The 15,012-nt window shown below is 34.5% G+C and overlaps 1 protein-coding gene across 1 annotated transcript; it reads right to left on the reverse strand.

Moving 5' to 3' along the window:
- Positions 1–1,561: 1,561 nt before the first annotated feature.
- LOC114324196 (regucalcin) lies at positions 1,562–13,370 on the reverse strand. The gene is made up of 5 exons (XM_028271964.1): positions 13,114–13,370; positions 9,431–9,631; positions 7,043–7,258; positions 6,798–6,976; positions 1,562–1,745 (listed from the first exon to the last, which is right to left on the reverse strand). Exons 1-5 carry the CDS (start codon positions 13,268–13,270, stop codon positions 1,593–1,595), a joined length of 906 nt encoding a protein of 301 aa, XP_028127765.1. The 5' UTR covers positions 13,271–13,370; the 3' UTR covers positions 1,562–1,592.
- Positions 13,371–15,012: the final 1,642 nt, after the last annotated feature.

Here is a 15,012-nt window from a genome sequence, read left to right on the forward strand (position 1 = left end):
TTCTATAAACCAGCCATCAGATCTGCTATAGTGTAAGAACTGAATGTTGGGCAGTTAAAAAGAGAGAGGAACCACGGGTACATGTGGAGGTAATGAGAATACTTAGATGGATGAATGGAGTAACAGAAAAGGATAAGAGTACGAATGAATATATTAGGGGAAGAACAGGGGTAGCACCAAGATAAGATGAGATAAGTTAGGATGGTTTGGTCATGTTCAACGTCGAAAACTTAAAGACCCAATACGAAGCATTACTGCTCTGCGGGTTTCTAAAGGGAGTAGAAGAGGAAGACCTGGGGTAGACATATTATATGTATATATCATAATTTACAATATTTTTCTCGAAAAAAAACATTATTCTGTTATCTTTTCTTCTTTCATTTATCAGTCTTACTTGTAGTTGACGAAAAGCGTCATGAAATCCCATCGAAACAATCAACAGATAAATCATTGAGAATCTAAAAGTAAAATTGAGTTAATATGCTCAGCACGTAGATCGTTATAAGTTGGTTGACATTGGCATTACATATTCCTTTTTAAAATTCAAATATTATGCAAGCGTCTTCTTTTTCAGACACTTACATATTTAAGAAGAATAGCTATTAAAAACGCTTAAATTTACATGGATACAGTTCTGAAACTATCTTTTTTTGTGGCATATTTTTTCTCAATATTTTATACAGTGTGTTAGTAAAAGTGCCACAAACTTCACGAGGAGATTCTGCATGAAAAAAAAAATAATTACAGTTTACTGTGTTAACGTATATCTGCAAATGCTTTATTTCTTGAGATACTTACCTTGAATCCCAGTTGTTCTTTGGCTTCTATATCTTTGTATTCATTTTCTATTCTATCCTTATTCAATTTTCTGTATATTCTACCGACTGAGTTTGTCACAGCGATGTGTCTATAGTTTATAGTGTTCACTATCATCCCTTATACTTCTTCTGGAATTTCTGTTCCGTTAATGCAATTTTGGAAATTTGGGCTAGGCTTTCATATAATTTTGCTGTGCATTATGGGTTTTGTTGTTATCTTTGAAGTCTGGTCAGTCTTCATTGAAAAGTCTTCCGAAGTACTCATTTTGTGCTTCTAAGTCTTCCTAGATAGGAATTTATCATGCTACACTTTTGTTGCCAGGCTTCATTTTTCTTACATCTTTCATCGCACTTTGCCTTGTGTTTTCTTGTATATCAGATTTTATATATCGTCCTTTGTAAAATTTTTGTATATTTCTCTCTTTTGTTTTCTATTTCTTGTTCTATTTCTTCATACCACCAATACCTACGGGAGTCCTGTCTGGTTCTGAATTTGGTGTTTAATGGCAGTCTATTGGCAGTCTAATTTCTCCATTTTATATTCTTCCTATAATTTTTGTGTTTTCACTACTCCAAATGTGGTCTTTACCTTTAATAAAATATGGTCACTGCCACAATGTCCACTGTATACTTGTACATCTTATAAGATTATACACAATCAAAAAATCTAACTCAATCACAACATTTTACAAAGATTGAGATGCTTGATAATAAACATGAAGGTTTAAAAATAATAAAAAATATTAAGTTAACGTTAGATTTTACTCTTTATTTTTATAATAACATCGATACTTCAGCATATCCTTTAGTAGTCAGTCCAGTTACTTTAAAAACAGCACCATCATCTGGACCTGGGGTGATTCCAACCTGTCCACTGGTTACATAAAGTTCGTCTAAATTGGCTCCACCAAAGCATACGGAAGATATCTGGAAAATATTAAAATTAAGTTTAAGATTTCATTTTCCAATAGTAGTAAATATCTTCACTTTCTCGTCATATAAAAGCATTTTATAATTACAAGTAAAATTTAATAAAAAATCTTGGTCTTGGTAAAAGGTATATTATTTTAAAAAGCCCTATAGGGCTACAAACATCGAACAAAACGTTTTCGCTCTAAAAAGAGCGTCATCAGTGTGATATGTTATCCTAGGGCCGTATCCTTAGGAATTATTTCCATCCTTTGGAATTTGCTATGTTAGTATTTTGATGTGACTTTTAGTCCATTTTTGAAAGGCTTTGACCTTCGTATTTTTTGGTTGGCTCACCATGTTCTTGTAAGTATAACCAAACTTTGCTTCTACCTTGGTCATCATTTTAAGTTTAAAATTTTGATAATTAATATGGTTATACTTATTTTAGGCAACACTGATGATGCTCTTTTTAGAGCGAAAACGTTTTGTTCGATGTTTGTAGCCCTATAGGGCTTTTTAAAATAATATACCTTTTACCAAAACAAATTTTTTATTAAATTTTACTTGTAATTAATGGTATACAGCCAGCTACAGGAAATTCTTCCTTGTGGACATTTTATAATTGCCAGTATTATGATGAATGGGGAAAATACTCCCCAAACCAAAAATTTTCTCCCAAGGAGTTACGTGTTCTATAGATACAAGTTTAAGAACTTTTGGAATTAGGTTGAAAGGAGAATTCATTTACTTCGATCAGCTGTGATGAAGATTAAGGACTCCTCGATGATAACTTCGATATAAGAGGTACGTTTCAAAAGAGATACATATAAATATGTAAGATAAATATAATAAATATGAAAGAAAGTATTGCATTTATATCAAAACAAATGTATTAATTATTACTGTGGAAAGAAATAGTGAATCCCTCAGTAAAAAAAATAAATATATAGATATAATACTTGGTGACATTCGTTGATGACATAATCTTCATAGAATTTCCAATCATACCATTTCTACATACCAATATAGTCAGTATTGGTTGTAAAAAAAGAATTTTGTGTAATAAGTACAATTACAGTGAATATAATAGTGATATATATTCACATAATATATACTGTGAGTACCATTTCCCAATTTATTAGTATAAAACCAACTATTAATTACATAGGTACCAGCCAAAAACCCGATCATGCCTTCTACCTCAGTTTGTTCGAACTGCTCAAAAAACTTTGCGACAGCTGACCGTAAACTTCAGTGCGATGGTTATAAACGGCAAATACATATTACATGCACGGACCTTTCTTCCGACGATCGCGTAACTCGACAAAAAATTCGTGGATTAAGTATCCTATGTAATTCCTGCAGCTCAAATATTTCTAATATTTCGGAAATAAAAGATCTTCTGCTGAACTTTAAAATGGATATTCATACGCGAATAAATCATTTTGAAAATAAATTAACAGAGTTAAATAATAAGCTCAGCCAAATTGATTTATTTAAGTCCACCGAATTCACTGATAATATTGCAAACGAAGCTGTAGATCGCATGACACGTGCTAAGAATGTTCTAATCAGAGGTGTTCCAGAATCTTCCTCTGGGGATGCACAACGCAGAAAAGATGACGACGCAAATAAGATTAACCTTGTCTTGGAAACTGTTGGCTGTCAGGAAAAGCAAATCACTTTCTATAGAGTCGGCAAAGCAAACCAACGTTTTCCCAGAATGATAAAAGTAGTAATGAGTTCGGAATACCACGTTAAAAATATTCTGAGAAATAAAGCTAAACTGTTGGAGAACAACGCCACGAAAAAATTCTCAATAATTGATGACAAGACGCCCATCCAACAAACTCGCTTAAAAGAACTCCGAAATGAACTAGAAACTCGCAAAAATAACGGTGAACATGATTTAACCATTAAATACATTAATGGCACTCCAAAAATCACGAATTTTCGTTCATAATTTTTCTACCAACAAATTTAATGACTGGCTATTTCTATATACCAATTTAGATTCACTTTCCGCTAAATTTGACGAATTTGTATGCACAGTGCAACTTCTTCAACCACACGTTATTTGTATTGCCGAAACCTGGCTTAAACCTTCAATTCCTGACTCATTTGTTAACATAAATGGATATACAATATATCGTAAAGACAGAGAAATTCGTGTGGGTGGTGGTGTATGCATTTATTTATCTAATATTATTACCACAACTTTCAAAATTGACATTAAGCCATTAGATATTCCTGGAATAGATGCTATTCACTTATCTATTACTAAAAATCCATTTTGCCTTAATTTAGTGTGTATATATCGCCCACCTTTGACAATACTTGCTCACGATAATGTTTTGCTTACTAAACTTGACGAACTATCATCTTTTGATAATCTTATCATTACTGGAGATTTTAATTTCCCAGAGATCACCTGGCCAATAACTGCATTATCTGACGCCGAAAACGCTCATAATTTGTTTAAAAACTTTGTAGTAAATTCGAACCTGATACAACTCATCACAGAACCGACCCGATTTAGAATTAATAACCAACCTTCTATTTTAGATCTAGTGCTAATTAACGACGAAGAGCTAATTTCATCTCTTGAAATCAGTTCTCCTATAGGAAAGTCAGATCATGCAGTTATAACAGCTCACATTCAATTCAACCAAATACTACCCAGCAAAAATAATACTGTAACATATACTATTACCAACTTTTCTGAAATCGACACTAAGCTATCTCAAATCAACTGGCAATTATTTTTTGCTGACTTAAACGACCCTTCATTAATGTGGACTGCATTTCTCGATGCCGTCCACAATATAATTTCTACAAACACTACCTTCCGTAATATTTATAAAAACAATCTTAAACCCTGGATAAATCGAACAGCAATAAACCAAATTAATCACAAACGACATATCTGGCGGAAATTTAAACAGACCGGGCTTCTCACTGATTTTCAAAACCACCGCAGATATTCAAATAACTTACAAACTTTTCTAAAAACTTTAAGACAAAATTTTGAAACAAGTGTTATTGACAGTGGTAATATGAAAAAAGTCTACAAATACATAAGGTCCTCATTGACGTCTAAAGTTTCCATTCCTCTACTTCAAAAACCTAATCAGACTTTATGCTCTTCTGACAAAGATTCTTCTGAAACTCTATCTTTAGCATTTTCACAGGTTTTTACTAAAGAATCGAATGATGGTAATCTACCTCCTATTAGGTGTAATCGTGTCGGTGCATCCTTACGGCAAGTCGAATTTACAGTGGATCATGTCAAACAACACTTAATAAAACTTCGCACATCCGCTTCACCTGGTTTAGATGGTTTAACACCAAAACTATTAAAAATATGCGCAGACACACTTGCAATACCTTTAACGTTAATTATGCAAACTTCTTTTATCCAGAATTCCTTACCCCCTAATTGGAAATTAGCATCGGTCACTCCTATTTTTAAAAAAGGCAACAAACTCGATCCCAACAATTATCGTCCGATTAGCTTACTACCAGTAGTTAGCAAAGTCATGGAAGCCATTATTTCCGAGGAGATGACTAAATTCCTTCTCCAAGAAAATGTTATTCCAACACAACAACATGGATTTGTTTCTGGTCGCTCTACTCTAACCAATCTCCTACATTGTGTTAACGACTGGACGTCATCTATTAACAGTTCACAGCCGGTCGACGTTGTTTATCTAGATTTCTCTAAAGCCTTTGACCGTGTTCCTAAGCGCAGACTTCTACATAAGCTAGATCATTTCGGAGTTCGCGGTACTTTATTATGCTGGATTGATGATTTCCTGAGAGATCGACATTACAAAGTTAGAGTTGGCGAATCTTTCTCAAAGGACAGGTTAGTGGAAAGTGGAGTGCCGTAGGGTTCTGTCCTTGGACCTCTGCTTTTTACGGTTTATACCAGCGATGTTCCTTCCTATGTTTCAAGTAAAATATCGTTATATGCTGATGACACAAAAATATATGCCAATCCTATCACAAACCAGTTAGCCCTCCAAAGAGACTTGGACTCTATTTTTACTTGGTGTTCCCAGTGGTTACTACCCTTAAACACGGAAAAATGTGTAGTGCTTAGAATTGGTAAAAACAATCCACTTGTGCCGTACTTCGTTAACGGACAACCATTAGATTCAGTGTTCTCGTATAACGACCTCGGTGTTATCGTAAACAGCAGCCTAACGTGGTCCGACCATATTCAGTCTATTTGTAAACGTGCGAACTCCAGACTATATCTTATTCGGAGGTGTTTTTCGAGAGCTTCAATGCAGTCATTCTGTAAACTTTACACTATTTACATAAGACCGATTCTTGAATATGCTGGCCCAACGTGGTATCCTGATTTGGTTCGAGACAAAATTTTATTGGAAAACGTCCAAAGAAAAGCCACTCGAATTCCATTGGGACTGAGAAGACCTTCCTATGAAGAAAGGCTCAGTATGGCCCACCTAACTTCTTTTGGACTTCGCCGACAACGTGGCGACTTAATAACCACATTTAAAATATTAAAATTTAATTTCGGAAATCTCGACGAAATTTTTACAATCAATCAAGATGAACGCCTTAGAGGTCACCAATTTAAACTGAAAAAAGAGAACTTTTGTACGAGACCAAGACAGAATTTTTTAACAAATAGAGTTTTCGATATTTGGAATAACCTGGATGATAACATTGTCTCAGCCCCCTCTACCAACACATTTAAAAACAGACTTGACAGTTTTCTATTATAGTTGAAATATTTTTTTTATGTAAACTCAAATTGTATCTTTTTTTTTGTTGTTGTTGTTTTTTTTTATATTGTATTTACTAGTAGGTTACTTATGTAATTTCTTTGTTTTTGGGCATAATAGGGACTTGTCCCTCTGCCCTTGTTTATGTATAATAATAATAATAATAAAATAACGAAAAACCGGATGAAATGAGGAGAAGAGACAGGAGAAGGATAGGAAGGAATGAAATCTGATTCTAGAACAGACCAAAACCCACCATGATGAACAATGATGTTGATGGTTCAGAAAAGAACGAAAAAAATGTACTTACTATTTTTGCTGGCATCATGATGGTTTCTAACAAAGTCTCCGGCTTTCTGGGGTCAATTTTAATTATTCTTGAACCCCACACAGCTACGTAGAGATTTCCATCAGTATCAATAGTCATGCCATCAAAGACCATACCGTCCATATCATTTTTCTTGGCGGTGAAGATGGGTTTTCCATTGGCTATATGAGTGAGAAAGTTATATAAATTTTTCAATCCATTTTTTACCATCCACCCCCTATACTTACCAATTTTTCCAGTAGCCATATCCCAGTCATACTGGTCAACAGTACCAGTACGAGAATCTATATAGTACATCTTTTTCAGATCTGTGTTGAAGGCAATACCATTAGCTATACCGATATTAGAACAGTGTGGACTAGCTTTTTTATTTTGAATACTGTACAAAGTGCCCATACCCAAGGGGATGTCTGCGATTACAACTGGTGGACCCCCCATGGTACCTTAAATACATAAAACAAGTTTCAAGTAAAAATGATACCAAAATTAGTCATTACGTTAAACCAGTTTCTTCTTTTTTCATCTTCTTCGGTTTTTACCATTATTAGTTAAAATATTATAAGTTATTATAAGTTATTATAAGTTTAAAAAAAAATTAAAAAATTGTTAGGTCAATATGTTTTTTATAGTCTGGATGAATTCTTTTTAATAAATTTTAATGATCTAGACCAGCGTTTCCCAACCAGTGGGTCGCGACCCACTAGTGGGTCGCGAGCGGATTTCAGGTGGGTCGCGGCGTGGCTCTTACAGTAGCTGAATACCGTAAATATATAACATCATGGGTGAGGGATTGGTCGCGAATATGAAAAAATATCAGAAGGTGGGTCGCCACACATAAAAGGTTGGGAACCACTGATCTAGACGGTTCCAACGCTTAGGCTAAAATCACATATTGTTCTTGTACAAATATTTTTGTTAAAATTATATTTATTGTAAATTTGTGATTTTTTGGAATAAAGATAACTAACTAACTAAAAAAAAATTAGTTCGCTGTGTTCGTCCTCTCCCAGACACCTTCTCTGAGGTCTCTATCTGTCATATCATTTCCTCTAGGAACCTTTTCCATCTTGTAGTAGGCCTTTATCTTCGTCTTCTTCCCGGCGGGTGCCAGTCCAATATTCTTTTCGACCACGTGTGCTCTGGCATTATTTGTACATGTCCGTACCAGTGGCGTGCTGTGTTTTCCAACTTTTTTTTTAAATTGAACATTCTATTTCCCTTCTGTTCCATATTTCCTGTTATTCTATCCTCTCAGGTGATTTGTCATCAGAATAATGTTTTTAACAACGTGGAATGAAGTAAACACTTCTGTTGTATGTAGGCATATGAATTTATTAAAAAATCCTTAAAATTTATCCACAAGGGAGTAGAAGTACAAAACGTTTTCGGTCAAACTGACGTTAAACGTCCAGTGTACAACTAATTGAAACTAGCCACTTCAATAGGTACAAAAACCTCTAAATTACATCATTGTTACATTCTATATTAAAAAATGGTCGACATGAAGTCGATGTCTTAAGATTTTGCAGTTCACATGTGAATGTATTTCATCCTTGCTCGAAAATTGCACAAGGTAAGTACTTGTGTTCAAGTGAGAGGTTACCAACCAACTACTATTGAAGTGGCTAGTTTCAATTACTTGTACACTGGACGTTTACACTGATGATGGTCAGTTTGACCGAAAACGTTTTGTACTTCCACTCCCTTGTGAATAAATTTTAAGGATTTTTTAATAAATTCATATGCCTACATACAACAGAAGTGTTTACTTCATTCCACGTTGTTATATTGAAGGTATACAGCCAACTACAGGGATTGCCCCGTTTTAAAGTTTTAATGTTTTTAAAAATATAAATTTATATTATCATTCAGCCTCAAAAATCCACTACTGAACATAAACCTCTTTCTCGTGTTTCCAATCCCCTCTACCTTGCGCCGCTCTCATCCAGTTTTTACTTGGCCTTCTTAAATTGTCCGTCCATTGTGTAGGTGGTGGACAGATGTTTCTCTTGTCTTCCCTTCGTCTCCATTCCAATAACCTCTTTGTCCACCGCCTATCTGTCATTTTAGTTATGTGTCTTGACCATCTCCATTTTAGTCTGACTGTCCTTTCGATGACGTCAGTCACTTTGGTTCTTCTCCTGAACTCTTTGTTGTTTATTTTGTCTCGCAGAGTTATTCCTATGATGCATTCAAACGGAGATTATTGCAAGATATTGTTCTTGTATGTACCTACATATTTCCGTTCTCTCCATTCCATATATTTGTTCTTTTCGCTTCGTTTATGTATACCTATTCCTATCTTTCTCCCTTTTGCTTCTAATCTTGTTATTTATTTTAATTCTTGTTTACTTCTGGTTGTGAGTACTTTGTCATCGGCGAATCCTAGATATTGCTCATTTCGATGATATATAAATCCTGACATATTGAGTTAGGCTTCTCTGACAATTTCGAGAAGGATACTGAACAACAGTGATGACATTTTTGAATACTTAAAACCGCAGCATAAGATTGTGTACAAAATGTAATGTCCAAAATCTTCACGTCTAGCCCCCCCCTGAAAATTTTTATATGGGCGCCCATGTATAGGTTATCCAAATATAAGAGAATCTTACCTATCCACAATTTTCCTGAAGGATCACATTTTCCATCATTAAAGACGTTTTTAGTGTTTTGATCTACTTCCAGTATTTTTTCCATTTTTGATGGCTTTTGACTTAGTCCATCCCAAGTAACTAACATCAACTCCCGTTCGAGACTTATAACAAATTGGTCTTTCTTTCCTTTGACGGGAATAATAACGGAAACATTCTTTCCTGAAAAAAAAACTTTTATTTAAAAAATATAATTTATTTTTGAAGTTAAACCTCTTTAAGATCAAGAGTGAAATTTTATAATGCCGGGCACATGCGCACACAGACAGTATGTATTTCGTTGCTAATCTTTCAAGATATGTATGAATGCATATATCAGCGCTGTCAGCGCAAATAAGTCATATTATATCATATAAAAGGGATATATTAGTGTTCTTAGTAAATGTATTATTTATTATAATTTTTGTGTCTTTGGATTTAATAAGATATTTTATAATAATAATAAGTATATTTAAAGTATTTTTGTATACTCACTTGGTCTATTAAATTTGTCAGTATGTATGAAAAATCTTGTAACCTGTCAAAGCAAAAGTAATATAGCTCAGTGGTAGAGCGTGTGACCGGAGATCAAGAGGTCCCGGGTTCAAATCCCGGATGATTCATATTCTTTTTTTTTATATTTTTGGTATCGTTTTAATAAAAAAATTTTAAAAGTGGTAGGTAAAGAAAGTTAGTTTAATATTTAAATAAAATACAAATAACCTGTTAAGTATATTAATTTCGTTGAAATCATAATAATAGAAGTATAACTTCTTACGTGCGTACAAAGTACACACACATTCTTTTTTTTATATAAATAAATAATACGGAGCCATTTTTCGTTGGAATTTTACCGCGCTGTACAGACGAGAAGTGAGATGCAACTTTTAGATCTCCCTCAGCCTTCTTTGCTCCGGCAATTCGTTGGTTTGCAGATTTTAGAAACCACGAAGGTGTTACCAAAAAATTGGTCCCAATAAAGCTTTGTTTTTGATATTATTTTAATTTTATTAAAAATAAAACTTTCTCTTGGCTTCGTGTAATTTATTTTTGGTTTGTTAAAAAAAAATCAATAAAAAAATTGTTTATTGATGTTGAGTTTGTTGAGTATTAAATATCGAATACTGGACCCTTATGATGGAGAAAGATAAAAAGATTATAGACGTATATTTTGACATGTACCTGCTGCTGGACACGAATGCTGAGAATACCATGGGTGGCCTGAAGAACAAATGAATATATCATTATAACAAACAGACAAATACACCCCAGGGATATAATAGATGTGCGCACTCTATCGTCCGCCAATGTAGGATCCGACCATGGCCTAGTACTAGGGAAAATAAATATAGAAATCAACACACAGCGCAAGCGAAATACAAAAGTCGAAGAAAAGTTAACCATAAAAAGCCTAGAAGACGAAGGGACACAAAACTTGTATAGAAATAAGCTAACAGAAAAGCTAAACAGCCATAACCTAGAGACTAAAAAGGATATAGAAGAAACCTGGAAAATTATTAGAAAAAGTATCCTACAAGCAGCAGAAGAAGCTTTAGGTAAAAGAAAAGTCAACAGAAATAAACGGGAATACAAAACTTCATGGTACAACGAAAGGATGAAAGCACTAGCAAATCAAAAGAAAGAAGCTTTCCTAACATACAAAAGAGTGAAAACACCGGAGGCACGAGACGACTACGTGAGAATGAGGAATAGAGTAAACCAAGAAATAGATAACATCAAAAAAGAACACTGGGAGAAATATACCAAAGATATGAAATACGACCTCTATGGATCCCAGAAAAAGGTGTGGAAGATGATAGGGAGACAAAAAACAGAAATGAATGAATTTGTACTGATAGATAACATTACGGAGAAACAATGGACTGAGCATTTCACGAAATTATATGGAGAAGGAGAAGAAGAGAACAGAGAAAGAAACATTAATGAAATCCACGATAGAGTACTAATATCAGAAGAAGAGCTACAAGAACTAATAAAAAAATTAAAAAATAGAAAAGCACCTGGTCCTGATAAGATAAATAATGAACTGCTAAAATATAGAGGAGGAACACTACTCAAATGGCTCCTAAAATTATTCGTCGATATAATAAATATCCGAGTAGTACCACGGAATGGAAGAAAAGTCTCCTGCTACCGATACTTAAAAAGGGAGATCGAAAAATCCTGAAAATTATAGAGGCATTAGTCTGATGAACAGCAGATTAAAATTGTTGACGGCAGTCATAAAAGATAAAATCGAGGAAAAAGCGAACATAGCAGATGAACAACAAGGCTTCCGGAAGAACCGCAGCACAATGGATGCAATGTTTATTATCAGACAAATAGTAGAAAAGTCTATTGAATATGGAAAACCAGCATACATGTGCTTTGTAGATTTAAAAAGTGCTTTTGACAGGGTGAGGCGAAATGACATCTTAAATTTATTACAAGCTGAACAAATAGACCACCAAATAATAAGGCTAATTAATGAAATTAACAAGAACAACAAGACCAGAGTTATAATGTCAACAGGAGAAACAGAAGGTATAGAACTAAAAGGAGGAATCCGCCAAGGAGACTCGCTCAGCCCATTGTTATTCAATATGGTGATGAATCAAATAATTCACGAAGTAAGAAAACGACGTGGATACCACATGGGAGCGCATAAAATTACGATACTATGCTATGCCGATGATTCAGTACTAATTGCTGATAACGAGGATGACCTACAAAGGCAGCTCCACACTTTCAATATCACAGCAAATAAACAATGTGAGAATATCAGTAGAAAAAACTAAATGTATAGTGATAAGTAAAGAGCCGCGTAGATGCAAGTTAGAAATAGACGGCAAAATTGTAGAACAAGTAATGAAATTCAATTACCTAGGAGTAGAGATCACTAGTGACAGGAATATAAGAACAGAGACCACAACACAAGCAACAAAAGCGGCAAGAGTAAGTGGTTGCCTCCGAGAAACCATATGGAGAAACAAATATCTGGCCACTGAAAGCGTACACAAGACAACAGTAACACCTATCCTAACATATGCAGCGGAGACAAGGACCGATACAAGAAAGACGAAACAACAAATCAACAATATCGAAATGAAAGTATTAAGATCAATAGCGGGCATATCATTAAGAGACAGACAAAGCAACAGAAGTATACGAGAACGATGCAAAATTCAAAATATTAACAGGTGGATAAAAACAAGAAAGAAAAACTGGAACGAACATGTAAACCGAATGGAACCAGATAGATTAGCGAACATCTGTAAAAACAACAAGCCGTATAGCAGAAGACCCGTTGGAAGGCCGCCGAAAAGGTGGAAAGACAGAAACTGAATACAGAATAAGAGGCAGACAAACAGGAGTAGTCCTAGTCGCACGAAGAAGAAGAAGAAGAAGAAGTAAGATATTTATGTTTCGAAAAAATGGTCTTGACTTACCATCCAGGGAAAGGTAGAAGGCAAAATAAGTTGAGGTAGATCTCTTACACTATAGATGGACCATATTGTTACTATTATTGGCGCTCCATTGTCAACATGTGTTATACCTAATTGCAGAATATAGGGAAAAATGGAGGAACATTAGAAAAATCAGCTAATAGCTTTATATCACTAAAAAGAATGACAAAGACAATTATGCGGTTTTGTTTGACTTACCTACAAATGCACTATTGTGTTTCTTCGTCTTTGGATCGTATCTATTGATGGTGTATCCATTGATATCCACAAAATACAACATTTGGGAACTCTCGTCCCAATGGGGAGCTTCTGCAAGCTTGAAATTTCCACATAACTTTTCAATTTTCGGTGCCATTTCTAAAATACTGTTCCACTTTATGGAAAGATCACACTGAAGTAGTGTTTATTACTCTTTCGTAGCTATATATACTTGCAGTTTATCATTTGTTGTTGCAATTTATACTAGATTATATAAACTTGCAGTTTATCATTTTGTAATCATAGGCGGGGAGTTCAATAATAATAACAATTAAAAAACGTGGGATTATCTCAGTGCATTTTTCTTAAAATTAAAAGATTTCGTTAAAAAACATTTGCAATAAACCCAAACATGACATGTGGTATAGTAACAGTAAGGTCTGATATGAATTTGTCAAAATATAAACATTATTGATTTATTTTCAATTGCATAAAAATAATTTTGATGATTACTTAGTGATTTTATTTTCTTCGCCCGTTAAAGCTTAGATAAAATGTTACATAAGGTATACCTCTTCAAAGAAATGTAAACTTTGTAGGAAATTTATATTTAACATTTTCAAGTGGAACGTGGAACCGAAAATTTAGAAAAGTAAGAAGAATAAACAAAACAGAAATAACTCAAAGAAAAATGGAAAGATCTATGTTTAAAACTGCAAGACAGAAAATCAAACAAATGGATAAGAGAGAAAACAAAAGTAAAAAAATGTAACAGAACATATGGGGTTAAAGTGGAGATTTGCGGGCCACAATGAGAGACAGGAAGAACCTGTCTAAAAAACTGGAGACCGTGGACAGAAAGAAGAGGAAGACTTCAGGTGCGTTGGAGGGACGATCTTGTAAAAGCTGCAGGAACTCACTGGAAAAGCGCCGCCAAGGACAGACAGATATGGAATGAAAATAAAAATGTTGAATGGGTTGCATATGTGAGTTCATTTTAAATGAATGAAGTAAAGAAACACAGACGTACTCACAATCTTTTAATTACTTCGACGACCGGTTTCGATCTCTACAATATACAGATCATCTTCAGGTCGGCGTTACAAGTGATTAAATGCTACAATTAAAGAAAGCCAAAGTTAGAACAATGTCTGGTTGTATGAAAACTGATAGAAAGCCCAAAACTTTGAAAAGTATGTAAATGTTGATATTTCAGAACAACCAAACAAATACATACGTATGCACGCACATGAGCAAACAGATACTCATAAGCACGCACACGCACACAGTTGCTTGTGGTTTATGACTATTTGTTAAATTACATTAAACGTTAAAAAAAAATTTTAATTTTAAATTTTTTTGGATTTTTGATCTACTTACATGCCGTTACAAGGGATGAGTTGTAAGTTCATCAGTAACATATTTAAACGTCCAGATTATGCTAGTAGGTTAGCTAGATGAAGGATTGGGTAGGCGGACATGCTTCGTAGGTCAAAACACAGTGAAATTGGAATGGATCCTGAAGGCAGATGTGTTATGAGAAACAGAGATATATGTGTTAGCTATGAGAAAAACAACGCTTGGATGGAAAGTTCGTAGATGCAGCTAAAGTGCAGATTGACTGTGTGTACGCACTTGTACGATTGTAAAGGTCTTTGCTCTTAGATCTTTTCGAGCTATGGGCAAAGGTCGAAGTAAGGAGATTGACAAATAGGAATCAGCTGCAAGATTGTATTCTTCTCGGTCGAAGGACTGAGGGGTATCAGTACGGGTGTTGAGTATGTCTGTGTTTCTTTACTTCATTCATTTGAAAATAAAAATGTATACTTCGTCTAATTTACTTCCCGTTGCACGTCATCCGCGTAATAGCCTGTGACGTCACATGATACCAACACGAAA

The sequence above is a fragment of the Diabrotica virgifera genome, chromosome 3 (assembly GCF_917563875.1).
Source record: "Diabrotica virgifera virgifera chromosome 3, PGI_DIABVI_V3a".
Classification (NCBI taxonomy): Eukaryota; Metazoa; Arthropoda; class Insecta; order Coleoptera; family Chrysomelidae; genus Diabrotica; species Diabrotica virgifera.